The sequence below is a fragment of the Lepidochelys kempii genome, chromosome 5 (assembly GCF_965140285.1).
Source record: "Lepidochelys kempii isolate rLepKem1 chromosome 5, rLepKem1.hap1, whole genome shotgun sequence".
Taxonomy (NCBI): domain Eukaryota; kingdom Metazoa; phylum Chordata; order Testudines; family Cheloniidae; genus Lepidochelys; species Lepidochelys kempii.
The window spans coordinates 80679896-80706043 of record NC_136384.1 but is presented as its reverse complement, the minus strand read 5'-3'; the positions used below and the strand labels follow the sequence as shown (position 1 = coordinate 80706043).

The 26148-nt window shown below is 41.4% G+C and overlaps 1 protein-coding gene across 1 annotated transcript; it reads left to right on the top strand.

Annotated features, from left to right (window-relative positions):
• Positions 1-344: 344 nt before the first annotated feature.
• ALDH7A1 (aldehyde dehydrogenase 7 family member A1) lies at positions 345-24925 on the top strand. Its single transcript, XM_073344850.2, has 18 exons — positions 345-573; positions 1182-1235; positions 2969-3034; positions 4694-4774; positions 7900-8023; positions 9080-9212; positions 9810-9854; positions 10941-11018; positions 12323-12420; positions 13430-13471; positions 15738-15832; positions 17500-17584; positions 17841-17947; positions 19194-19310; positions 19830-19927; positions 20104-20177; positions 22881-22956; positions 24421-24925. Exons 1-18 carry the CDS (start codon positions 382-384, stop codon positions 24473-24475), a joined length of 1620 nt encoding a protein of 539 aa, XP_073200951.2. The 5' UTR covers positions 345-381; the 3' UTR covers positions 24476-24925.
• The last annotated feature ends 1223 nt before the right edge of the window (positions 24926-26148 follow it).

Below are 26148 nucleotides of genomic sequence, written 5' to 3'. Positions count from 1 at the left end.
ACAAAAAAAGAAGCTACATAGTTTAAAATTCTGTACTGCAAAATTAAAAGTATATTTCATTGCACAGTGAAGCAAACACTCCTCCTTAGCACTGATTTCTTTATACACTAGATGGCAGTAACTAATTCATTCGCTCCCTCTTTCACTAGCCAGTCTGTAAAAAGGATATGTTATTTTCGGAAAGAATAAACTCTCATTTATCGATAGTTGGAGGAACAGCGTGTCTGACAATCCAGGCTGAATAACCTGCCCGCACCAAGAATGTGGGCAGACCCCTGAATTCACCAATCATGTCTCCCCGACTTTGGGGGCGGGTCAGCGCTACGTATTGCTGGCTGCCTGCAGGCGGGTTCGTGGCTTGTGTTATAGCTGCCGTTCGCTATGCTGCCGCTGAGCTTTGCTCTCTCCAGGCACGTTTTACTGAGGAAGAGAATTTTAGCATCTTGTAAGAGGCCTGCTGCATTCATGACTACGTTCCTGATCAATCAGCCTCGGTATGCGTGGTTGAAAGACCTGGGGCTGAAAGAAGAAAATGAAGGAGTGTATAATGGGCTCTGGGGAGGAAGAGGAGAGGTAGGTTTGTAGCTCGAGGAACCCTGAACCAGGGGCACTGATTAAGAGTGGCTGACTTTCTGGATTAGGAAAAGCTGCTGCTAAAAGCGGGAGGCGCCTGAAATCAATGTGCTGCCGAAAAAAGGAAGAAACTTGATAACTATGTTGCAATCGGACAGCTTTGAAACCCTATAAAGTTATTGTTTCTTGCAAAAAAATTTCTCCGTGGGAGAGCAGAGTAGAAACGTTTTTCTGCCCCATCCCCCCGTTGTAGGCCCTCTGAAGTTAATCGTCACTAGCGCTGAATAATCACAGGTTTGTATGTGGTAATCTATTTAGGCTACAGCTTTTGGTATGTGTTATTTGGTTTACCCCCTTTGTAGGGCGATGTTATCTTGTTGCATCTAGTCTGGTCTGTCTCCCACTTGGAACATCTCTCCTTGGTTGGTGTAGTTTTTTCTGACACGCTTTGTGTTTAGTATATTTTTTGTATGTGTTTGCATTATTGCTTAAATTCCTTTTTGCATAAAAAAGTCACTGTGTCTCCATCCCCCCCCATCCAATACACACCAATATTTCCCCCTAGTTATGCATATTCCTAACATGACTGTAAAATATTCTTTCTTTAGATTGTGACAACGTATTGCCCAGCTAACCATGAGCCAATAGCAAGTGTGCGACAGGTAAGTTTGTCTTTTCTCTTTCTGGTGCCTACTTAGAGCAAGGGCTCCAAAAAGGCACATGGTAGCCAAAGGCTAATTTGGAAGATAAAGTCCAGCACCCTGGTGAAACGGCCAGTCCTCCACCCCAGCTGCTAGGAAGGAGAGGGAGATGAAATTCTGCTCAAGTTGCTGTCTGAGTCCTCTACCCATATTATTCTCTGGCAATCAGGTGGCTGGTAAATGTGAAGCTCTTGGTTTGCTGCTGGAATGGTCTCTCCCTCCCCAACCTCCTGCCTGTCTTGTGGAGGGAGAGGGACATTTTTGCTATTCAGTCTCTCTCTAGTCCTGGAGGTGCTGCAGAAAAGGAGGAGATTCTGCTGCTACTCCCTTTCCATAATCTTTTTTAAGGAGTTGGGGATGTAAGGGAAGCTCCTATTTTGTGACTAGCTCTAGTGCCTGTTGCTTCTGTTCATAACTTTCTCATCCAAGTATCTGAAACTGACATGTCTCTTCATGGTTTCACTGCATAGCAGCAATGACATGGAACAAGAGTCTTCACAATTTCACTGGTCAACCTGTGCATCAACTTCCGTGCTGTGGAGCTTAACTAAATTTCTGCTCCCTTTATTACAAAAACAACGTTCCAAAACGTATGTCTGCACTGTGGGGAAAAAGGAAAAAAAGGGTATTCTTAACATAGGTTAGCTCTGGTTAAAATATCAGTGAAGACGGCAGCTCAGCTAACTCGGGTTCACAGCTCGAGGGGCAGAGTCCTGTGACAGGGTTCCCGTAGGCTTTAACTCTTGTTAACCCAAGTTTAAAAGCAGAGTTGCTTTGTCTTTGCTACTGTTTTAACCTGAGTTAGCTAACCCTAGTTAAGACCCCTCCCCCCCCCATTTTTTTTCTTTCAATGTAGATGTACCCTTAAGCTCAAATGCTGCCCGTCTGGTCCTATAGGTGTGGTGAGCACAAACCAGTAGATCCAGATGGAGGAGATACAGCATGTGGGAGAGAGGGCTTGTTAGTCTATTCTCTTTATTCTCCCACCCTCCAAGTTTTCAGGCTTCATAGATCCAGTGAAGATGGGCTGGGTGCAAAGGAGTAAAGCTGGGAGGGTAGATACTCTGCAGTACTTTTTATTATCACTATTTTTTATTTTGTGTTAATAGTGGGATTTACAATAATAAAGCAAAATGTCACTAAATGGGCTATAAAAGTGGCAAAGAGTCCTGTGGCACCTTATAGACTAACATGCATCCGACGAAGTGGGTATTCACCTACGAAAGCTTATACTCCAATACATCTGTTAGTCTATAAGGTGCCACAGGACTTTGCCACTTTTACAGATCCAGACTAACACGGCTACCCGTCTGATAAATGGGCTATGTATTCCCATGATTTTTTCCCATGGGGAATACAGCTGAAGGAAAACTTTATTTAAACTGTAAACTTTAGCTAGGATAGTAGATATGTTCCCCAGACACCTTGTGGTATTAACTTTCCAATTTAATTTTTGTTTCTAGCAACTGTCTTGTCAGCACAGTTAGAAACCAGCATGTCACACTGTGAACACAGTTGCTTAGAATATAACTTTCCTAAAGAATGATACCTCCCAAGTCGGCACCGTCCACAGAAAATCCATTCTGCTTGAGTCATGCTCACTGCCTCTTCTGTATTTCAGCTTCAAGCAACCAAGAGCAAAGTAACTTCTGTGTTTTGTGTCCCACCCCCTGCTTAAATCCTTGTTCATTTAGGCCAGCTTGGAGGACTATGAAGAAACAATAAAGAAAGCTAAAGAGGCATGGAAAATATGGGCAGATGTAAGTTGACAAATGATTATTCATATTTTTGAAAGTGTCTCTACAGCAGATAAGGACCCCTGAAACCACAAAATTACCATTTTCTGTTGGAGACTTAAGACTCCATGTCCTATATGATACCTTAAACCTAAATTAACAAGGAGTCCGGTGGCACCTTAAAGACTAACAGATTTATTTGAGCATAAGCTTTTGTGGGTAAAAACCCCACTTCTTCAGATCTGTAGTCTTTAAGGTGCCACTGGACTCCTTGTTGTTTTTGTGGATACAGACGTACACGGCTAACCCCTGGTACTTAAACCTAAATTGTGCAGCAAGGACCTCATGATCACACAGCACCTTTTCCAAGCCCTTACTGCCCTCCAGGTCCAATGTGTTCGTTTGATATAAAATGCAAACCATTTAAATGTGTCTCCAAACTTTCAGTGTGCCACAGACTTTTGTATTGTAATGTGCATTTGTACTATAGAAGCTGTTGTAGGGAGTGGAAGGAAGCTAAAAGTCTTTAAAGCTAAGTAAGAAAAAGGCTAAGGTGTGTGTGTGTGTGTAAGATGTTTCTTGTTCGGTTGGTTTGTCCTCTCCCGCCACCCTGAAGCGGCCCATGGAGGAGGTTTTAGTATCTAGGAGGGCAGTTGATCATTGTGGTAATAGGGAAGGCACTAATTTACTTTCCCCTTGGATAACTTTTTTAATTTTGGGAAAGATGGATATTGCAATTCATTATTTTTCTCACCTCAGAAACCTTTTAGTGAAAATAGCTGCTCTTATCCCAATAATAATACATCCAACAATGATGGATAAATACATCAGGCCAAATTCTTGGCTAGGGTACATCAGCATATTTATGCTAGTTGAGAATTTGGCTCATCAGCGTTTTCTGCTGAAATTATCAGCAGTGAAATAGTTAACAAGGTTAACATTTAAAATATTCATAGTAGGTTTCAGAATCAATAAGCAGCTGAGTACGAATTGTTTCCATTAATATCAACAGTACTATAGTTTCAGCCTGCCTGCAGACTCTGGTAGATATTACTGGAGTGATTACATAAAGCTCACGTCTCGAAGGTTGTTTTTGCAACCAAAAGGATTAGATGGCTTTTTTTTTTTTGGATAGTTTAGCTTCTGTAGCATAGCTACATAAGACATCTCTTAAAACAGGGAATTGTGTTGCCGACTGCTCTGCCCTGTAAGTACATTATACACTACAGTCTAGCAAGATATTCACAATTCACTATATGATATCAGGGCTGGCTGGACTACAAAGGAGGGCAGTAAAAATACATAGTGAGCGTGGTATGTGAGAAATTTGCTTTCTGACAGGTCCCTAAAGCTCATATCTGTTTGAAAATGGTCCACATGTATGCTGGAATGGGATAAGGAGAACAGTAATTTGAAGTCTGCATTCAGCCAATGATAGTGTCTTAGCACCAGAACCCCTGAACCCTTAGTCTCATGAGCAGTTCTATTTGAGGCCCTGATTCAGCAAGAATTCAGCCTAACTTTAAACATGAGTAGCTCACTGTAGTCAGTGGGAGGAGAGAGGACAAAGGTACTGGTTGGTCTTCCCTTGATGGCCTGGCTGCAAGTGTCTGTAGCAGAAGGTGCAGTTTAGTCTCTGAATCAGTTTCTTTAAAAAAAAAAAAATAATTTTTTTTTGTCTAGGTTCCTGCACCTAAACGTGGAGAAATAGTGAGGCAGATTGGTGATGCCTTGAGAAAGAAAATCAAAGATCTGGGAAGCTTGGTAAGGTGTCCTGAGCAATGTGTACACATCTGAAAAAAGTCAAAATTATGTTTAACTCTGGTTTTAATGTAGCTCTGTGTAATTAAGTGAGAAATTGTTAGTTTTAATAACTTATAAATACTTTTTGGATTCCACTAATGATCTGTGGTAACAAGTAAGATTTTTTCTTTTTTTTTTTTTTTTAAAAGGAAACTAAATGTAAGCCTGCATTTTTGGTGCCCTATTTTAAAAATAATGCCACTTCACTTTAGAGCAGGGGTGGGCAAACTATGTGGCCTGAGGGCCACATCAGGGTTCTGAAACTGTATGGAGGGCCGGGTAGGGAAGGCTGTGCCTCCCCAAACAGCCTGGCCCCTTCCCACTTCGTCTTCTCTGACTGCCCACCTCAGAACCCCTGATCCATCCAACCCCCTTGCTCCTTGTCCCCTGACTGCCCCCTCCTGGGACCCCCCGCCCCTAACCACCCCCCTTGGGACCCCATTCCCTATCCAACCCCCCCTGCTCCCTGTCCCCTGACTTCCCCGCCCTCTATCCACACCCCCGCCCCCTGACAGGCCCCCTGGGACTCCCATGCCTATCCAACCCCCCCATCCCCTGACCACCCCCCTCGCCTCCAAACTTCTACCCCATCCAACCACTCCCTGTCCCCTGACCGCCCCCCCGGGACCCTTTGCCTGTTATCTAACCCCCCCACTCCCCACCCTCTAACCATGCTGCTCAGAGCAGCAGGACTGGCAGCCACGCCACCCAGAGCAGCAGCCACTGGCAGCTGAGGCTGCGGAGGAGGGGGGACAGCAGGGGAGGGGCCGGGGGCTCAAGAGCTGGGCAGGACGGTCCCATGGGCCAGATGTGGCTCGCAGGCTGTAGTTTGCCCGCCTCTGCTTTAGAGTTTTAAAGCGATGCCATCACAATTCTCAGGCTCAGAATTTGATCAATATTTTTCTTTTTCATCCACTGCCCTTTCTCCTTTCCTTCTTGTACCAGTTCACAAAAGCTGTATTTATTGTAACTTGTGTCTACGTGTGGGAAGCACTGCTTCAGTTTTTTAAAAGACAGTTTGTTTTTTAGGAAGTGGGCCACAAACATTTATGAATTAATAAACCTAGGATGGGGTTTTCAAAGGTGTTCAGAATTAGTCTAACTCCTCTGACTCCCATTTGAGCCAGTCGTCAAATTCGCAGTGATTTTAAATGGACTCGGGAGCTAGCACTTGAAAAAAATTATATCTCTAATTCACAAATGAATCAGCTCTCTAATTCACAAATGGTCTTAAAACTACACTAGACTCATGGTCACACTGTCATCTCCAGTTTCTCCCTTTCCCCTAAGAGCATTGTCCTCAACACACCTGTCAAAACAGGAAAAAATGTAAGTGATTCTGAAACTGTCCTCTTTCCAAACAAAGACCTTTACCATGCTCAACTGTCACCATGCTGCTTTCCCACCTTTCTGTGAGACAGGGCACTGATATTAAAATGGTCCTGAAAGAAGACTCCCTCTCATACAGAGCTTTTCAACCTGGGTTCTTTCTGGTGATCTGAAAAATAGTGAGAACTAAGATGTGGAGAACGAGGGCTTTAGGAGGTGAGATGGTCTGTGAAAGGATCTCAGTAAGTGCTGGTGCAGGATATAAAAGTCAGAGGATTGCTGCTGTTGGACCATTAGACAGTTTCCATGATGGAATTAGTGTGTTAGGTACCTCTGTGTTTACGCAGAGTACTGTTTTTCTGCCTAGTGTAGACAGAGGACTGAAAAATGTGCTAAAGACAGCATGTGCTGCAGCTCTGAGTTGCTAAAGCATGAAGTTATTACATGGTTCTCAACCTGATATGGGAAAAAAAAATACTAGAACCCTACTTAAAATCTATGTCCGCTGTTACACAGGAGATGATCATAATGGTATCTTTGGATCTTGGCTCTGTGACTCCTAATGTGGTACTGAGATCCCATACAGATCCCTAGTAGTTTCAAACTCCCACTCCTTGCCTTTTGGGAGGCAGAAATCACTCCAGCACCTTTACAGATACAGATGAATGTTGGTGGATTTAAAAAAAAAATTAAAGTGCCCCTCCAACGTCCATCCCTTAGTCACGGACGAGGGCACCTCTTTCTCCTTGTGTGGCTGATCTTGAGTGCAGTGTGGTGCAGACTCATAGTGGCCATAAAGACAAGCTGCCCTTTGAACCCAGAGCTCAGACTCCTAGCCTGTTGTGTGTCTGCAGCAGTAGCAGGTGCCCTGTTCTGCAGCCTGCCCTGTCCCATTTGATACAGTTCCACGTGGGAAATTATTAGTTAAATTGGAGAAGATGGGGATTAATATGAGAATTGAAAGGTGAACAGCACTGCATTAGTCTTTTTCACGAGCCCATCAGGTTGGCGGCTCATAGTCATCCTGTCAACCGATACATCTTGGTCTTCATCAACCAGTACATCAACCAATACATTTGGGTCTTCTCTGTCGCTTCCAACTGGTAAGTCCTCAGCTTATAGCAAAAATATATAAACTGGCTATCAATAAATTTAGGCTTGAAATCGGACAAAAGTTTCGAACATGAGAGGAATGAATTTCTGGCACAGCCTTCCAAGGGGAGCAGTGGGGGCAAAAAACCTAATTGACTTCAAGACTGATCTTGATAAGTTTATGGCACGTAGCTGATCTGCAACTGCTACCACGAAATATCTCCAACAGCCGGTGATGGGACACTAGATGGAAAGACTCTGAGTTACTACAGAGAATTATTTCCCAGGTGTCTGGCTGGAGGGTCTTGCCCACATGCTCAGGGTCTAACTGAGTGCCATATTTGGGGTCGGGAAGGAATTTTCCTCCAGGTCAGATTGGCAAAGACCCTGGGTTTTTTTCACCTTCCTCTGCAGCATTGGACGTGGGTCACTTGCAGGTTAAAACTAGTGTAAATGGTGGATTCTCCATAACTTGAAGTCTTTAAATCATGACTTAAAGACTTCAGTAACTGAGCTGGAGGTTATGGGTCTATTACAGGAGTGGGTGGGTGAGGTTCTGTAGCCTGCAATGTGTAGGAGGTCAGACTAAATGATCATGATGGTCCCTTCTGGCCTTAAAGTCTGAGAGTCTAAAAAATGATCCCATGTGTTCTTAACATTGTCAGGTCTCACTAGAGATGGGAAAGATTTTTGTCGAGGGTGTTGGTGAAGTTCAGGAATATGTTGATGTCTGTGACTATGCTGTTGGCTTGTCCCGAATGATCGGTGGACCTGTCTTGCCTTCAGAAAGTAAGAATGTGTATTAACATTTGTATTTATAAAGTTCTGGATATAATGGAGCTCTTTCTACATTACTTCACTGTGGATTATATATTTATGCAAGTTACCAGTTTACTGTATCTGCTGTTGTGACTTGGCTGATCTACGTGATGACCTGTTTTGGCGCTACAGAGTGCGTCCATTTTTGCCTCAGTTAGAAACTACATACATACGGTGACAGAGAATTGAGTTCCTCTCCATTGACAAAGTCACTAAATCGAAGTATAGAATGAGTACAGCAAAATCTAGCTAGTTTGCACTGAGACATGAGAAACCTGTTGTCAATTCAGCTTTACAGATTGATGAGCCATCAGCAAGAAACATGCTTGTACTCTTGTTTCCCTCATTATCCAACTGACATGATTACTCCTTACAACTAGTTTACCAGCATGCTGTAGAGTACAACTGTAACATAGCATATATTGCATGAGTAATTAGTTCCTACAAATAGACTTCACTAAAGCTATTAAAGTTCTGCTGAAAAATGAGATGATGCTATTTGATGGAAATATCTGGCTTGTGGATTATTGAAATAATATTCACTGTATTTTCCAGCAGATCATCTAGCTGGAATGTAAACAGCCTTTCTACATACTAAGATACAGCCATGCACCAGGACAGCTCTAATACAATTTTGCTGAAACCGGCCTCTCTCCTTTTGTTCCTTAGCAGATTATCTGCATTGACTTTTTTGTGTCTGTCCTAACGGTTATTAGAAATATTGAATGAAGTCTGGTGAATCTACCAACAAGTAACTTATGTTGTGTTAAAAAATGTCCCACAATTGCCAATACAAAGGTAATAAATTGAGTGCTGCCCACATCAATGCAAATAAGATAAACTATCCACCTACTTCTGATAAACACTTGGGTAAATAGATGGGTCCCAAAAGTCAACAAACTTTGGCTCTGTCTCAGATCATGAAGATCTGTTGTAGTCCATGCCTTTTCTTTTCTTGTTTATTGAGCAAAACAGTCATGCACGTGCACACAATCAAATTGCTCTAATTTGTGTCTTTGTTTTCAGGACCTGGCCATGCCCTTATAGAACAGTGGAATCCTGTGGGATTGGTAGGAATTATCACTGCGTTTAACTTCCCCGTAGCAGTGTATGGTTGGAATAATGCAATTGCAATGATCTGTGGGAATGCTTGCCTCTGGTAAGATGCTCAAATACTTTAAACTAAAATACTGATAGTGGTAGTCTTTGCTTGTCACAGCAGAACTATGTTTGTAAGGATACTCTCAGGCATGCAAGGAATACTGTATTTGAAATGTCAGGTGTCTGGTTTTCATCCCACATTTATGAACTCTTCACATCTGATATTTCTAGGTTGGCTTCAAGTCCTGCTTAAAAGCTCTATTCTACCTGATACCGCATCCAGCACAATGACTGAAACAGCCCAATTAGGTATTGAGCCCTCTAGGCTCTACTATCATACAAATAATAAAGAATATGGTTGATATTTAAAAATTGGGTACATAGAGCTAGGCATTTGAATAAGTTGTTTGATTTTCAAAGGCTCTGGGTACCTGTAGCTCAGTTTCACTTCACTAGACGTTATGGATCTGTAACACCTCTAAATATTGAGCCACTTCCACCTAAGTATCTAGCATTAGACACTCAAATCTGAAAATGTCTGGCTAAGCTTACCGTGCCATACCTCTAACTCTGATTTCTTGCATAATACAAGAGTTGCATAAAGTATTTTGTATTCTTGGGAATGAAATTTGATTTTGCATTTTTTTTCTTAAAGGAAAGGTGCTCCTACAACGTCCCTCATTAGCGTAGCTGTTACAAAGTAAGTTTTTTGAATATCTGTACATATAATTGCTTTTGCACTTTGTCTCTGAGATCTTGTGGCTGGGATGAGAGTGGCTTTGTCTCCTTCCCCTGCCGTACAGACAATAACAACGTATATTGAATAAATTCGTTCCCTTGGTTACCCCTTTTTTGAGTCCTCTGTTGAGCAGTAGCAGATGTCTGGGGTCTTGCAGTTCAGCTTCTCAGTGGAGGAGAAATCAATGATGGAGAGTCTGCATGATGCTGTAAGTGTAACATGTTTTGTATGTGCACATACCAGTTCTGAGTGAGACACTGAAACAGCATGCTGACGCTCCTGTCTTCTAGGAACCTCAGCCCAACACCAGTGCCTAGGTGTCAGGAAGCAACTTCAGGCTCTGATTACTGTCAGTTCTTGAGGCAAACTCTTCTGCTGCTTGCGCAGTTCTCTCTCTCTCTCTCTCCCCTCCCTCCCTCCTGAAGTTGCCTCAAAACAGAACCTGGCCTAATCCAAAACTAACAAGCCAGCATGTCCTCCCAAGAATCAAAACTTGCTCACATGCAAAGAAAGAAAACTTGGACAATTGTAACAGCGCCACTCGGTGACAGCTGTGATGACACTATCAGTACATTGAGGAGATGGCTTGCTATGTACTTTAACCCGTTTTGAGTAACGAAAGTACTACAATATTTAAAATACTGTTCATTCCTGAGAGTATGCCCCTCTCCCCCCCCCAATGCTAGATGCTACTTCTGAGAATAATTTCATTGAATTTCCAAAGGAAATACTATGAATAATGCTATAATTGGGATTTTATGTGCTCACCTGTCTTCTCTTTGCCAGTTACATCCTGGAAGATGCATTATATTTTAAATATGTGGATTTTGTTATAAGCCTTACTATTACACTGGACAAAGATATTTTTGGAGAGGAGAATATATTTATATATAAACGGTGCACCTGATACAGATGATACTCTTAATTTTTTTAATTATTTTATTTTTTTGTGACAAGGTGAAAATAGTAACTACTGATTTTTATCACATGCATCTGACTGAGATCTCTCAAATCCCAGTCTCTCAAGAAATTTCTCTTTTTTTCTAGGATAGTAGCTAAAGTTTTGGAGGATAACAAAGTGCCCGGTGCAATCTGCTCCCTGATATGTGGCGGAGCAGATATTGGGTAGGCAAAACTCTTGTATTTTGTGGAGAAGGGAATAGTCTAGTTTGAAAATAGCTTTGCTCTCTGTGGGCCTTGTACTACCACTTAGAAACCAATTGAATCTACCTTGTTTTATTTGCCTTTAACCTGAACATGCCTGTCTATCCATAGACTCTTTAGTGCAGGAAACATCCTATTTTGATTATCTGGAAAGCGTCCAGTACATTGCTGGCACTACTGTAAATATGTAACTAATAATTCCATGGACCATTGCTGGACCAACCATGTTACTACAAATGTAACAAACTGTGAATCTAGCTTCTAGTTTGGTGAGGGTATTTGTCCGCATTTTTAACTCTTATTCTTCCCCTCTCCCCCTACTTTGTAGCCACATCTAACAAACTCTCTGAACAGCCATAAAGAATACAACCGGTGTGTAGTCCCTCCTATACCCCTTCCCCCAACAACCTTCATGGGCATGCCAGTTGGGGATGCTCACTCCATAGAGGTACATGGGAGCCCACAAAGTGCCTAAAGCCTTGGAAGGCACACACCCCAAGTTGTAGTTGATAGCATGGGCCTGAAGGAAGCATTAGGGTACTTGGCATGCCATTGGTGCTGTACAAACAGCAACCAAGTGCATAGGCAGCTTTCTTCCTGTATGCAGGGTTAGACTTCAGAGTTAGTGCAGATGTCGCAGTACTAGAATCTGACATGGAAATATGGCACTTATTCTGGCACATACGCTCCTTTGAGTTGCATTCCAGTTAGTCACTGACTTGATTCTTTTAAATCTGTTGTGTGTTCGTGGCTTTCAAAGGCTAAGATTTTGTCACGCATATTTTTAGTAAAAATCACGAACAGGTCATGGGCAATAAAGAAAAATTCACAGAAGCCCATGACCTATCTTATGCATGACAAAATTGGGAGCTGGGGGCTCCCCACACCACCCCTGGAGGCTTGTCTGGGAGCTGTGGGGTCCCTCCACCCCCCCCGTTACCTCCATGACTTGAACCCGCTGTGCCTGGGAGCTGCAGGGTCCCTGCCACCACCCGCGGTGGCTGGGAGCCCCCAGGGCACTCCCCTACCTTCTGTGGCAGCTGGGAGCTCTGAGCTCCGCAGTTCCCAGCCACCATGGGTGGTGGGGGGGACCCTGCAGCTCCCAGGCACTGCGGGCTCAAGTCACAGAAGTCACGGAATCTGTGACTTCCAGAGACCTCTGTGACAAAATCATAGCCCTAGTTATAATTAAGAAACCTATTTTTCATGTCAGCTTGCTCCAATTGTACATGCTTTTGAGGATAGTCATGTGTTCTCTTATGTAGCACAGCAATGGCAAGAGATGAGAGAGTGGACCTGCTCTCTTTCACTGGCAGCACTAAGGTGGGCAAGCAAGTGGCACTTATGGTTCAAGAGAGATTTGGTAAGTATGTAGATTTTTGCTTTTTCCCCTGTAAGTGTTTCGTTTGTTTAGGAAGCGGGTCTGAGGGAACTTTGACAAATAGAACTTGTCTCATTGCCTTTTTTTTTTTTTTTTTTTTAAACTTGTGTTACAAGGGCAGCAGCAAAGTTGCATTCCTGCTAATTCTAGCCTAATCCAGGACTTTTTTAGATTCTCCTGAAATCTGGCCTCTGCTGAACTCAGTGGGCCTGCAAATTGGTTTTTGATGGCCTCTCTGAATCTAACTGATTCTTGTCTAGTGTGTGATAATGCCACTGTGGTCAGCACTGATTTCTGGGAGGGGTCAACAAAAGGATTCTTGGGCAACTGCCCCTCCCCACCAAGTGTAGCTGCCCCATCTTCTCCCCCCCCCCCCCTTTTTTTTTAAAGAAAGGTTATCAGGACATCACAGATTGCCTCTGCTGCAGAAGTGTTGCTGAATCCTGGATCCATGCCCAGTTGTCAAAATCTAGATATTTTTCAATGGGCAGTTCTCCAAATAACCCAAAAGCCTTGGGCCACTATCCCTCGATCCCTTTGAGGATTTTGGGTTGAATTTTGCACCCTCTTCAGTCACTCCCTGATTTGAACTATAGAATTCAGAGCAGCTTTCACTATCAAGGGCTCATCAAAGAATGGAAGGCCATACCTTCCCCCAAATTTAGAGATTTAGGACACTTGCCAGGAAAATAAGCACAAGTGCTAATTTTTCTTGTTGATTCCCTTTGATTTCATTAGCATCTCTCTCATTGTCCATGTCTTTCACACTCTGCACTACTTTAGTGGGTTTATTTATTTATTTTTTTGTTTTTTTGTTAAAGCAAAAACTCTCACTGTAGGCTAGACTGTGTTACCCTTAGTCCTCGAGTAGTACCATTGGTTTCAGTGGGAGCATTCATGGAGTAAGTATTAGTCACTGTACAGGGACGGTCTATGGTTGTTACTCACAACTAGCTTCTTAACTCACGTTATTATTTACTTATTTTAACAGGACGGAGTCTGTTAGAACTTGGTGGAAACAACGCCATTATTGGTAATACCCAATATAATAATCTCTTCTCATCCAATTTACTTTTAATGTTAATATTAACATAGTAGACTGATCTTTTTATCAGGGGTTGTTGTCTTCTGTGTATGGAAAATACCTAGCATACAGTGAATGCTATTACAGCTGAAGGCCCAGATTTAATAAGTTCCTTAAGCAAGTGCCTGACTTGAAACACATGAAATACCCTGCTGAATCAGGCCTAAGTAATATGTGAATAATGATCCCTCCCCCTCCACACACACCTCCCTTCTCATGAGCAGTCCTCTACTTCCCAGCTCTCAAGGCTCTACATCTTAGTCACTATCTTCCAGTCAAGGACTAGATGGAAATTCCTTTGGTTTGTCAGTGCCTCTCCTTAACTGGCCAGAGGGATCACTGTGGAACAAAACACCCTTAAAAAGCTGAACAGGCAGCCTCTGATCTTGGCATTGAGGGATGGGGTTTATAAATTGCACTCAGGTGTTTCACATGGTTGTGCTGAACATAAATACTGGATCATAAGACTGCTATTTTATAGGGTTTCTCAAGCTAAAAATAGTAAAGCTACTACCTCTATTCTCTATTAACTGAAAACTGTAAAATCTGAATTTATTTTTTCCAGCTGTTGCTTTTCCCAACATTGCTTTATTTATTTATTTTTGCATTGCACTCTATTTGGGCGGTAAGTCTAGAATGGTCATTTTCCCATCCCGGTTGTTGTGTACTAGTGCACTGCTGTTCTGGGTTTGCAGTATTCTGGGGGACAAACTAATTTAGGAAAATACCAGTGAAAAAAGGTCAAGAAAAATTTGTCTATGTATTGGGCCGTGGGGATGTGATTTTATTTATTTATTCTGGTACATTCAAATGTTGGGCTGAGGACCATGTTTAAGGATGGCTTTAATTGCGGGTAGCTGTGTTTTTTAGTGTTCTAGAATATATTTATACTATATATTTATACTATTTTATATATATAAGTGCCAGCCAATAGGCACATAATTCTGGGAAAACATTCTTAAGAAAAATACCTATTTCCCTCTTTTTATTGCCCAGTAGTATAGTTCAGATTTAAGTATCTTAAAGCCTGATCTAGTGCCCATTGAAGTTGATGTGAGTCTTTCCATTGACTCCCAGGGAGTTGGTTCAAGGTCTTAGGGAGCAGCTCGGGTAGCTATATACAGGCTACCTCTGCTCAAGTGAATGTGCTACAAGATCAGGGTGGCCATGGCAGCATGGTCTGCAGCTCAGGGTACGTACTTGAGTTTGTATTCAGCAGGTCGGGCAAGATTGTACTTGAGCAGCTAACCTGAGCTGCAGCTTGTGCCACTGCAGCCATGCTGATGCTAACACACTACCTCATGCTAGCACATGTATGACTACCTGAGCTGGGAATTCTACCTCCTTGCTGCTATGTAGATGTAACCTTAATGGGGGCAGGAGAAATATACGCGAGTTAACACTTGATGTCTTGGTACACGTTTCCCCTCTATTGCACACTTTTAGCTTTCGTAGATTGTTAAATTTCTAACCATGCCAATGGATATCAAATCCCTCTGAAACTCGCTAAGTTTTATTTCTATGTCTTGTGGCAGGAAGTAGCATAGATTCTCTTTCTGTGGTTTTAAACGTACTGCCTTTCGTGGTCGTGGGCTTGTTTGTGTGACAAGTGTAAAAGTTGCCTGATCGCTCTTGCCTTTTATTTAATAATCTTGTAAACCTACAAAGTTCCTGCTGGCTAATCTGTCTGAAGGCATTTGGAACAATCAAACCCCAGTATGACACCAGTTTGAGCTATATTAATTTTTAAACTTGCCCCTTCTTTTTCTGCTTCATGATTTTTTTTTTTTTTTTTAATTTTATTTTGCTGCCCTGGCTCCACTGAATTAGTCACTTGTGCCCTTCGGCATTGATCCTCCATGCTATCTGACGGCCCTTTGGTGGTGTTTCTCCATGCCATCTGGGTTCCACTCAAGCAAAATGGAGAGGGGAGGGATGCAGGAAGCTGGTTGCAGCTTCTTGATTCACAATCAAGTTGTGTTGCTTGGGAACTTTGTTCAAAGTGGCCTGGAGAACCAAATCTTTGTGCTTAATTCCAAATACATACAGGAAACTAGTTTTAAAGTGTCCGTAACCTATACTATTCATTCATCTCTTTTCTAGTGCTACCTGAAAGGCCTGATAGAGTTTACTATGTTGACTAATTTGTGTATACTGAATTTAGAGGGGCTTGAAGCCAATAACTTACACCTTGATGTTCAATTCCTCTTTTAAGTGTTTGAAGATGCAGATCTTAACCTAGTCATCCCCTCTGCTCTATTTGCTGCTGTGGGGACAGCCGGCCAGAGATGCACAACTGCCAGAAGGCTGGTGAGTAAATATGTATTGTACAGTTGGGATAGTTAAATCATCCAGTATGAAGTTGGAGAACAGGCAGTAGTATTCTTAAAACATACTTCTAATGCATCTAAAGCCAGTGCGACAGGAAAAATGACTATTCACCTGCAGGTCATGATTGAAAGTTCCAGAACTATTTCCTTACATGTTGTTTTTAAAAATGCCCAATGACACTAAAACTATAAAATATAAAATCTAATATTTCTCATCCTTTATACTTATTGAATTTCACTTTGCTTTCATTGCCAAGGCAGTCATCTGCATTTATTTGAAATATACTGCAGTTCCTGCTAGCAGGTAGTACAGTGTTTGGATTACAGCATACAGGGATTTTCTTTAGTTTTTAAACAAGTAATTTGTCAGATTAAAATTGTTTTGACCATCTCCGATGATATTATTTTATAAAAGCTTGTTTTAACAAAATCTAAATATTGGATCCTAATTTAACTGATGTCCCTTTTACATGAATAGTTACTGAACAAAACAATAATTTGAGCAGGAAAACTTCAGCTAGTTTGCCCAGTCTAGGATTCTAAAACTAATGTGTTTAGTGCTCAAATATTTTGTCTAATTATTACACTTCAGACTTCAAAGCAATTTTGGTAAGAGGAAGTTCTTCTCAAACTCGGTAAAAGCTTTAGAAAGACATTTATAATGAATGAGGGAGATCCATTCTAAATGAATGTTGCAAATTAACCATAAGCAAACAAAGCAAGAATAACATATCAATGTGTTTTCACCATTTATTTTGACTTGTGTTTAGTTTTAAATTGATAGTTTATGTACTGGATTTTTGTGTAAGCTCTTGATTTTTGTGTAGCATGAGACTTCACAACAGTAATTTGATATCAAACTTCGCTTGAGATGGGGAGTAGCACTTTTTTTCATAGAATCATAGACTATCAGGATTGGAAGGGACCTCAGGAGGTCATCAAGTCTAACCCCCTGCTCAAAGCAGGACCAACCCCAGCTAAATCTGTTTTTTTTTTTTTTTTTTTTAAACTGACTGGAGTGTGAAGATTATCAAGGCTCTGCTGTACATTTCAGTACTTTTGTAGTGAGAGAGGCTACATGTCTTCAATTTTCCATCCAGTGAGCTGGGGTAGGGTGGGGTGAGAGAAAATATTTCAGAGTTGCTAAATAGATTTAAAATCTATTTATCTTCTCTTTGTATTACTGGGGATTGATTCCTCTTCTACAGGCATTTTGTTGCTAACTCTCACAATGTTATCATGAGTCTTAGGATATTTGGAGGGTTTCTTCCTTAAAATCCCCAGGTTATAGCTGTGTGTGTGTGAGGGAGAGAGGGAGAGAGAGAGAGGGAATCTCAACTTTTCATTTGGAAAAATATGCCTTTTAGACCTTGTGGAGGAAAGCTTTGAAAATGTGACCTGCGCGTTCCCTGAAGACCCAGAAACCATAAGGCAAATTCAGAACCCCCTAGTTAAAAAAGAGAATAGCTTTTAAGCCAATCTCATGATTTTTGAGGCCTTATTTGGACTTTTTTTGAATGCTTGAGGTTATTATATAGCTCCTATTCTGCAGGGCTGCCCAAAGCTCAACACATAAAGTTTTTTTGCAAATTTCAACAGCTGTGACATATTACTAACTGTACATAAAATTCTTGTGACTCTATTTAGTTCTTGCATGAAAGCATCCATGATGAGGTGGTGGAGAAACTCGCTAAGGCCTATGCACAGATTCGCATTGGTGACCCATGGGACTGTAAGTAGGGTTTTATTTTATTTGCTTCTACTTATGGAGGGAAAAGACTGTTACAAAATGATCAAGTTAGCCCCTCTTCTAACTGAAGCTGTGAAATAAGAAGGAGGAATCTAATTAATCCTAATTGTTTTGTTTATCTTCCTTTTGTTTGTGGCTATTTTCCCAGCTATCATGGTGATAGGCATGTTAGAAATGTATACAGTTGTCTTAAAATAATGTCTTTGAACTCTATGTAATATGCTCTTTTACTTTTCAGCTACCACTCTGTATGGGCCTCTCCACACTAAACAAGCAGTGACGATGTTCCTTGATGCAGTGGAACAAGCCAAACAGCAGGGTGGCTCGGTGGTGTATGGTGGGAAGGTGATTGTTTTTACTATCCGGGCTGTTAGAATAGAGCATCAGAAAAATGACCACAGATTGGTGGGTCATGGAGAGCATATTCCGACTGAATGTATCCAGTGCTGTCAGGGACTTCAAATATGTAAGTCTATCAAGTCAGACATGTGGAGGGTGGGGATGGCTCCACCTGACGTCTGAGGCAACATGTTTTAGAGAATCGAGGCGAGTCTGGGAAAATGAAATTCTGAATTCAATGTCAGCTCTTCCACTAACTCAGTGTCTGGCACTGGACAAGTCTCTTGCACTTTCCACAATCTGTGGAAAGAGGATACTGCTTTCCTTATTCCTGTGTTGTTTAATTGCAATTCACATTTTCACAAAAAGAAAAGCAGCTGCCCTCCCCTCCAAACCCTGGCCTCCCATTCTCAATGAAACACAGAAGTTAGGGCTCTGAATGACAGCCTGAGTCATGTAAGCATCCCCGTGGAGCAGGATAATAAGCTCTTAACCAGGCCTTCCATTTGGATTATTGCAATCTCCCTGACACCCATATTTTCCCAGGTTTCTGGCTGGTGGGTCTTGCCCACATGCTCAGGGTCTAACTGATTGCCATATTTGGGGTAGAGAAGGAATTTTTTCCCAGTTCAGATTGGCAGAAACCCTGGGGATAGAGGGAATTCGCCTTTCTCTGCAGCGTGAGGTACGGGTTACTTGCTGGTTTGAACTAGTGTAGGTGGTGGATTCTCAGTCACTTGAAGTCTTTAAATTATGATTTGAGGACTTCAGTAACTCAGCCAGAAGTTAGGGGCCTATTACAGGAGTAGGTGGGTGGGGTCCTCTGGCCTGAAATGTACAGGAGATCTGACTAGATGATCGTGATCATCCTTTCTGGCCTTAAAGTCTGAGTCTTCACCTTCAGTGCATTCAGAACATCGCCAGTAAAGTGATCTTCCCTGCTTGCCATTCACAACACAAATGGGAAGAGAGAAGTTTACCTGGCTGTCTGTAATTTGATTTTGTGTGTATAATTGTGTGTGTAATTCTGTACATTTTTCTTTTCTATTCTAGATGTGTTACTGAGTAGAACTTGGTACAGTATGTTCTGTTTAGCTACTCATAGAAGGTTTTCTGTTTCTCACTGCAAGAGATAGTTACTGCATCCAAACCACTGAATGGGATGCAACTAAGTGTACCTAGTTCCTAAGCCAAAGACTGATTTGTCTGAAGCAATAACTTGGCTATCACTTTTTTTGTGTGTGTTTTGAAGGTTCTAAATCGCCCTGGTAACTATGTTGAGCCAACAATTGTGACTGGCCTTCCCCATAATGCGTCCATCGTGCACACTGAGACATTTGCCCCCATTCTTTATGTGCTGAAATTCAAGGTAAAACAAAATAGGAGGAATTAAATGAGCTTTGGTTCAGTGTTGTTTCAATAGTGCATATGTCTTGTATGTTAAATTAAACCATGCAAGGGGGAGAGGGAGGAAGAGAGAAGTATTCCCACGTGTGTGTCATGTTCATGAAACGGTCCTAATAGGTGTATTATTGGCCAATTATTATGGTTCTCAACTGTAGGGGTATCCAGCATAACTGCATGGCTCAGGACTTGGTTATGTTTATATATCTTATTTAAAAAGCACCCAGGCTTAAAGATGGGAGTCTATACAGGACTGTAGATATTTATTGCATAGATTGGGGGAAAAAAAGCACTTTGTCATTGCCTTTCTGTACAGCCTGGCATGCTAATAGCTGTACATCTAGTCACATATTTGCCATGTGATTAACAAGATGCATCATGGCGCTAGTTTAAGTTAGCATTCTGTTTTTCATGGTACCTTTTTGTTGTGTTCACTGCTTGTCTTCAGTAGTCCTGGCATAATTACTTATGTAATTCCTTCTAGACAGAAGAAGAGGTCTTTGCTTGGAATAATGAAGTAAAACAAGGTCTCTCTAGCAGCATCTTCACCAAGGATTTGGGCAGGATTTTCCGCTGGCTTGGGTATAACTCGTACATTTTTCCTCTTTCTAAAACACAGGATTGTCTAATTTGCAAACACTTAGTCAAATATTACTTCTTCAACATTAAAGCCTCTTTTAGAGAAGACACCTGGCTCTTTTCCTTACCATGTGACTACAGAAGATCACATCATTTGTCTATCTTGTCTTTGCTCTTAGGCCTAAGGGATCAGACTGTGGTGTTGTAAATGTTAACATTCCAACCAGTGGGGCTGAGATTGGAGGTGCTTTTGGTATGTTAATTACATTTCCTACCTTGATGTTTTGGAACAAATTGATAGATTTAATAGCAGTAAGTCACCATGACCAGATGGTATTCACCCAAGGGTTCTGAAGGAACTCAAATATGAAATTGCAGAACTACTAACTCTGGTATGTAAACTCTCGCATAAATCAGCCTCTGTATCAGATGACTGGAGGACAGCTAATGTGACACTGGTTTTTAAAAAAGGCTCCAGAGGCAATCCTGGCAATTACAGGCCAGTAAGCCTGACTTCAGTATCAGGGAAAATTGATTGATACTATAGTAAAGAACAGAATTATCAGACACATAGATGAACATGATTTGTTAGGAAAGAGTCAATATGGCTTTTGTAAGGAGAAAGCATGCCTTACCAATCTATAAGAATTCTCTGAGGGTGTCAGCAAGCATGTGGACAAGGGGGATCCAGTGGATATAGTGTACTTGGGCTTTCAGAAGGTCTTTGACAAGGTTCCTCACCAAAAGCTCTTAAGCAAAGTAAGCAGTCATGGGTTAAGAGGGAAGTTCCTCTCATGGATCAGTAATTGGCTAAAAGATAGGAAAAAGAGTAGAAATAAATGGTCAGTTTTCACAGGGGAGAGAAATAGGATCCCCCAAGGATCTGTACTGAGACTAGTGCTGCTCAACACATTCATAAATGATTTGAAAAAGGGGTGAACAATGAGGTGGCGAAGTTCACAGACAATACAAAATTAGTCAGCTTTGGACTTTATTAATAGTTACAAAGGGATCTGTCACAACTGGGTGACTTGGCAACAAAATGGCTGATAAAATTCACTGTTGATAAATGCAAGGTAAAGCACATTGGAAAATATAATCTCAACTACACATACAAAATAATGAGGTCTAAATTAGTTGTTACCACACAAGAAAGATCTTAGTCATTGTGGTTAGTTCTCTGAACACATCCACTCGATGTGCAGCAGGAGTCAAAAAAGCTAACACTGTTAGGAACTATTGGGAAAGGGATTGATAATGAAAGAGAAAATATCATAATGCCACTCCATAAATCCATGGTATGCCAACACCTTGAATACTGCGTGCCGTTTTGGTCGCTCCAGCTCAAAAAAAGATATTGGAATTGGAAAAGGTACAATGAAGGGCAGCAAAAATGATCAGGGTTATGGAACAGCTTCCATATGAGGAGAGATCGAAAAGACTGGGACTGCTCAGCTGAGAAGAGAGATGATTGGGAGGGGAGGACAGTGATAGAGATCTATAAAATCATGACTGGTGTGGAATAAAGAAGTGAATAAGGAAGTGTTAATTTGCTCCTTCACAACACAAGAACCAGAGGTCACCCAATGAAATTAATAGGCAGCAGGTTTAGAACAAATATAAGGAAGTACTTCATGCAGCACACAGACAACCTGTGGAACTTGTTGCCAGGGGATGTTGTGAAGGCCAAAAGTATAACTGGGTTCAAAAAAGAATTAGATAAGTTCATGGAGGATAGGTCCATTAGTGGCGATTAGCCTAGATGATCAGGGACACAACTTGGTGCTCTATGTGTCCCTAAACCTCCAACTGCCAGAAGCTGGAACTGGACTAAAGGGCATGGATCATTCAATAATTGCCCTGTTCTGGTTGTTCCATCTGAAGCATCTGGCACCGGCCACTCAGAAGACAGGATGCTGGGCTAGATAGGCCAGGGGTCTGAACCAGTATGGCCATTCTTATTTTATGATGCTTTTAGATGATCCTGTTATACAGCAGTGGGGCCTATGGTATAAACCTGAGGTTCAATTTTTTAAAAAAGTACTATTTTTTTTTTTTCTTCTTATGAACACACTGTTTTCTTCTTGCATGGTTCTGGTAAAGACTAGTCATAGCATTGCCACTTTAAGGATTGCTTATTTCAGGTCTTCTGACTTTACTTGATTTTAAAGGCCAACATCTGCCCAATTTCTTCACTGTAAATATACAGAAATCAATGTTATTGCTCTGCATTTTGCTAGTGTAGCAGAGACTAGAATTTGGCCAGTGGCAAATTTTCTGTTCCATTAAAAAAACCCTTTATCTAATAAAAGAATAGCATATGGAACATTTATTGCTATGAAGGAAAGGTAACACCCATCAACAAGGTATTTTGGATGTTAGAAAAGATCTCATAGCTTAGGAGAACAACCTCTCACTGGGCTGAAAGCACAAACTGTTAAAACCAAAATTCCAATTGCTGCATGCATAAGAAAAATGGCTTTTAAAGATCTGCTGTGCATGTGTATACATCATGCCAACTACTGCACTTCTTCCTAAGGGGATCTGTAAAACATATATTCACCTTTTGCACTTCTCTCTCCTAAACCTCCCCACCCTGCAACAAAAGAAAATAAAACTGTCACAGCATTGCTCTCACACTACATAGTTATTTTCTTCAGTTAAAACCAACCATTCATATAATACAGTTATCAACAGGAAGGCAGAGAGACAATAGTGCGTGAAGGCCAGCAATTTCAACCTGAGTATGTGGAAGTGGGTCTCTGTTTTTCTTCTAAAGTTGGGGAAGGAGAGGAGCTTTTTTACTTCTGAGAGTTTTAACTGAATTTATAAAAAAACTCTCATCCTCCCTGCAGTACAAATATAACTTTGGTTGAAGTGTGGGAGCATAAAATAACCACAAAGGAGCTTCTATCCCACAGTGGAGTAGCTTTTTTTTTGTTTTTGTTTTGTTAAGGTGGTGAAAAGCACACTGGTGGTGGAAGAGAATCTGGCAGTGATTCCTGGAAACTGTACATGAGAAGGTCCACTTGGTAAGAGCGAGGCTTACATAATTTAGCTACATATAAATGTAAAAATGCACAGGGAAACTTGCTAAAGTTGATAGCTTGTAAATCTTAAGTTGCAAGAGAACTTCCCACAGCAGCAGTAATAGTCCCTTAGTGGTAGTGTGGGCACTACTGGAACTTCCTAGCTAGTAGTAGTCTCAGAGATTGGTCAGTGGTCTGCTGGCTAGACTGCCCAAAGATCTACAGAGACCAACAGATTATACCTGTAATTGGTTAACTATTTGTTACAAGAATCTGCCCATTTTTAAAGAACAAAAAGGAGATCTGTTCTTCCAAGAAGGAAGTAGAGTATTAAAAACATTAAAACATTATTAAAAACATCCAATACAAGGCCAAAAATCTAGGTACCCATCCTTTTTGGAAAAGGGGGAAAAGCCCTGACATCTATAGAAGGTATTATAGGGGGTATTATGATTAGGGGTCTGGAACACATGAGTTATGAGGAGAGGCTGAGGGAGCTGGGATTGTTTAGCTTGCAGAAGAGAAGAATGAGGGGGGATTTGATAGCTGCTTTCAACTACCTGAAAGGGGGTTCCAAAGAGGATGGCTCTAGACTGTTCTCAATGATAGCAGATGACAGAACGAGGAGTAATGGTCTCAAGTTGCAGTGGGGGAGGTTTAGATTAGATATTAGGAAAAACGTTTTCACTAAGAGGGTGGTGAAACACTGGAATGCGTTACCTAGGGAGGTGGTAGAATCTCCTTCCTTAGAGGTTTTTAAGGTCAGGCTTGACAAAGCCCTGGCTGGGATGATTTAACTGGGAATTGGTCCTGCTTCGAGCAGGGGGTTGGACTAGATGACCTTCTGGGGTCCCTTCCAACCCTGATATTCTATGATTCTATTATCTTTTTAAATATATTCATTTTAATCTTCCTGATCTTGAACTTGACTGAGTAAAATATAATTGCTCTGATTTGTAAGGAAATCTGTGAGCTGGTCTCTACAGAGAGTAAGGTCACTACTGATAGTGACAAGTATTTAGATAAATACTTAATTTCTATGAATGTCCATTTTTACTGGGTGACTATTGACACACAGTAGCAAACACATGTCCTAAACCATATGTATGCCAATAACTAACATCCTTGTTTCTGTATGCAGAGGGCCACATAGTATAGACGAGGAAGTAGAAGTTGCTTTCAGTAGTAGAAATCTGTCTGCCACAACACTCTTGGTTGGAGACAAATGGAGGATTATATCTTCTCTTCAGTCGGGTGAAGAGGAGGTAGTTAGGAAGGGGATACAATCCTCCTGTGTTGCCCAATTTCTACACTATAGAGACTGGTAAAAATGACTTTTCGCCATGCTTTTTAATTTAAAACAAACTGGCAACTGCGTTAAGGAAGGCTTGTATAATTGAAATGGTTCTTGTAATTGGTTTCAATGATCAAGTCTATTTCCTAAATTCTTCTTGTTTTCTCTTTCAGTACAATCAACTACAGCAAGGATTTGCCTTTGGCTCAAGGAATCAAGTTTCAATAACAACCTTGTGAAACAGGGTATTCTGAAAACTCCTGACATTTCAGAGCCATGCACTTTCTAACCTTTATAATTGAGATAATGATTTGAAACTATATTGCACCAAAATAACGGCAGCAGCTACCGTACTTCCATGCCAGAAAGCCAATTGTTATATTTTGCATCAATTTAAATAGTGTATCAAATTCTTATTTGATCTTTGGGGGAGGGGTTTTGCATTGGATTAAAGTGGCTTGCAGAATTTTACCATGCCTTTTCTATGTACTGCAGTGTCAGCAGAATTTCTATGCCCTTGTCCAAACACTGATCTTGTTGCGGGTGTGGTTGTTAGATCCACGCTTCAGAAATGCATGTTTAGTGTTTAACCAGTACTGGTCCCATATCAGGGACTGTAGTACGGGGGCTGCTGAACCCCTCTTAAATGTATAAATAAAAGCACATTTCAGAGACTCACGATGCTTCTGACTTTTTTTTCCATGACTGACATCGGGATAGGACTCTTCACCTTACTGGTCCTATGTGAGCTATCACATGATTTGGCTACAAATGTCACAATCCTGCTTCTTGCAGCACTAGCTGAGCCTGGGCTCTTCATAGCATGTAATAATTTTATAAGTAAAACAAGATAGATTATCAACTTAAAATACTTGATAGTTCTATAGCATGGGAAGTGTTTTGGGTGGCACTTTCTAAAGAACTGAAAGCTGACCTGATTCTGCTACCCGAGCAGTCAATGGGAATTTTAGCAGAGTTAGGCCGATCCCAAACATTTTTGAACATCTAGCCTTTGATTGTAAACTGACTTATTTAAATTAGGACATAGCCTTTGTAGAGACATAAAGTGCATTGCTTGAGACATTCAAAACTAGACCGCCCAGTCCCCGAGCAGCAGATTGATCACTAGTCATTACATGATTAAACTGTTTCCCCTTCTTGATGCTCCTTAGTTCTTGGAGAGACTTCAGGGAAATTCTCAGTTTCAAGCACCTCTGCCACTGCCCTTGTTCATTGCGGACTACTGCCACCATTTAGCTCCTTTATAGAGAATAAGTAACAAGCACCTGCATATTATTGGGACTATAATTCCATCTAGGGGTTTGCTGATCTCACAAATCATAGAATCATAGAATATCAGGGTTGGAAGAGACCTCAGGAGGTCATCTAGTCCAACCCCCTGCTCAAAGCAGGACCAATCCCCAATTAAATCATCCCAACCAGGGCTTTGTCAAGCCTGACCTTAAAAACTTCTAAGGAAGGAGATTCTACCATCTCCCTAGGTAACGCATTCCAGTGTTTCACCACCCTCCTAGTGAAAAAGTTTTTCCTAATATCCAACCTAAACCTCCCCCACTGCAACTTGAGACCATTACTCCTTGTCCTGTCCTCTTCTACCACTGAGAATAGTCTAGAACCATCCTCTCTGGAACCACCTCTCAGGTAGTTGAAAGCAGCTATCAAATCCCCCCCCTCATTCTTCTCTTCTGCAGACTAAACAATCCCAGTTTCCTCAGCCTCTCCTCATAAGTCATGTGTTCCAGACCCCTAATCATTTTTGTTGCCCTTCGCTGGACTCTCTCCAATTTGTCCACATTGTTCTTGTAGTGTGGGGCCCAAAACTGGACACAGTACTCCAGATGAGGCCTCACCAATGTCGAATAGAGCGGAACGATCATGTC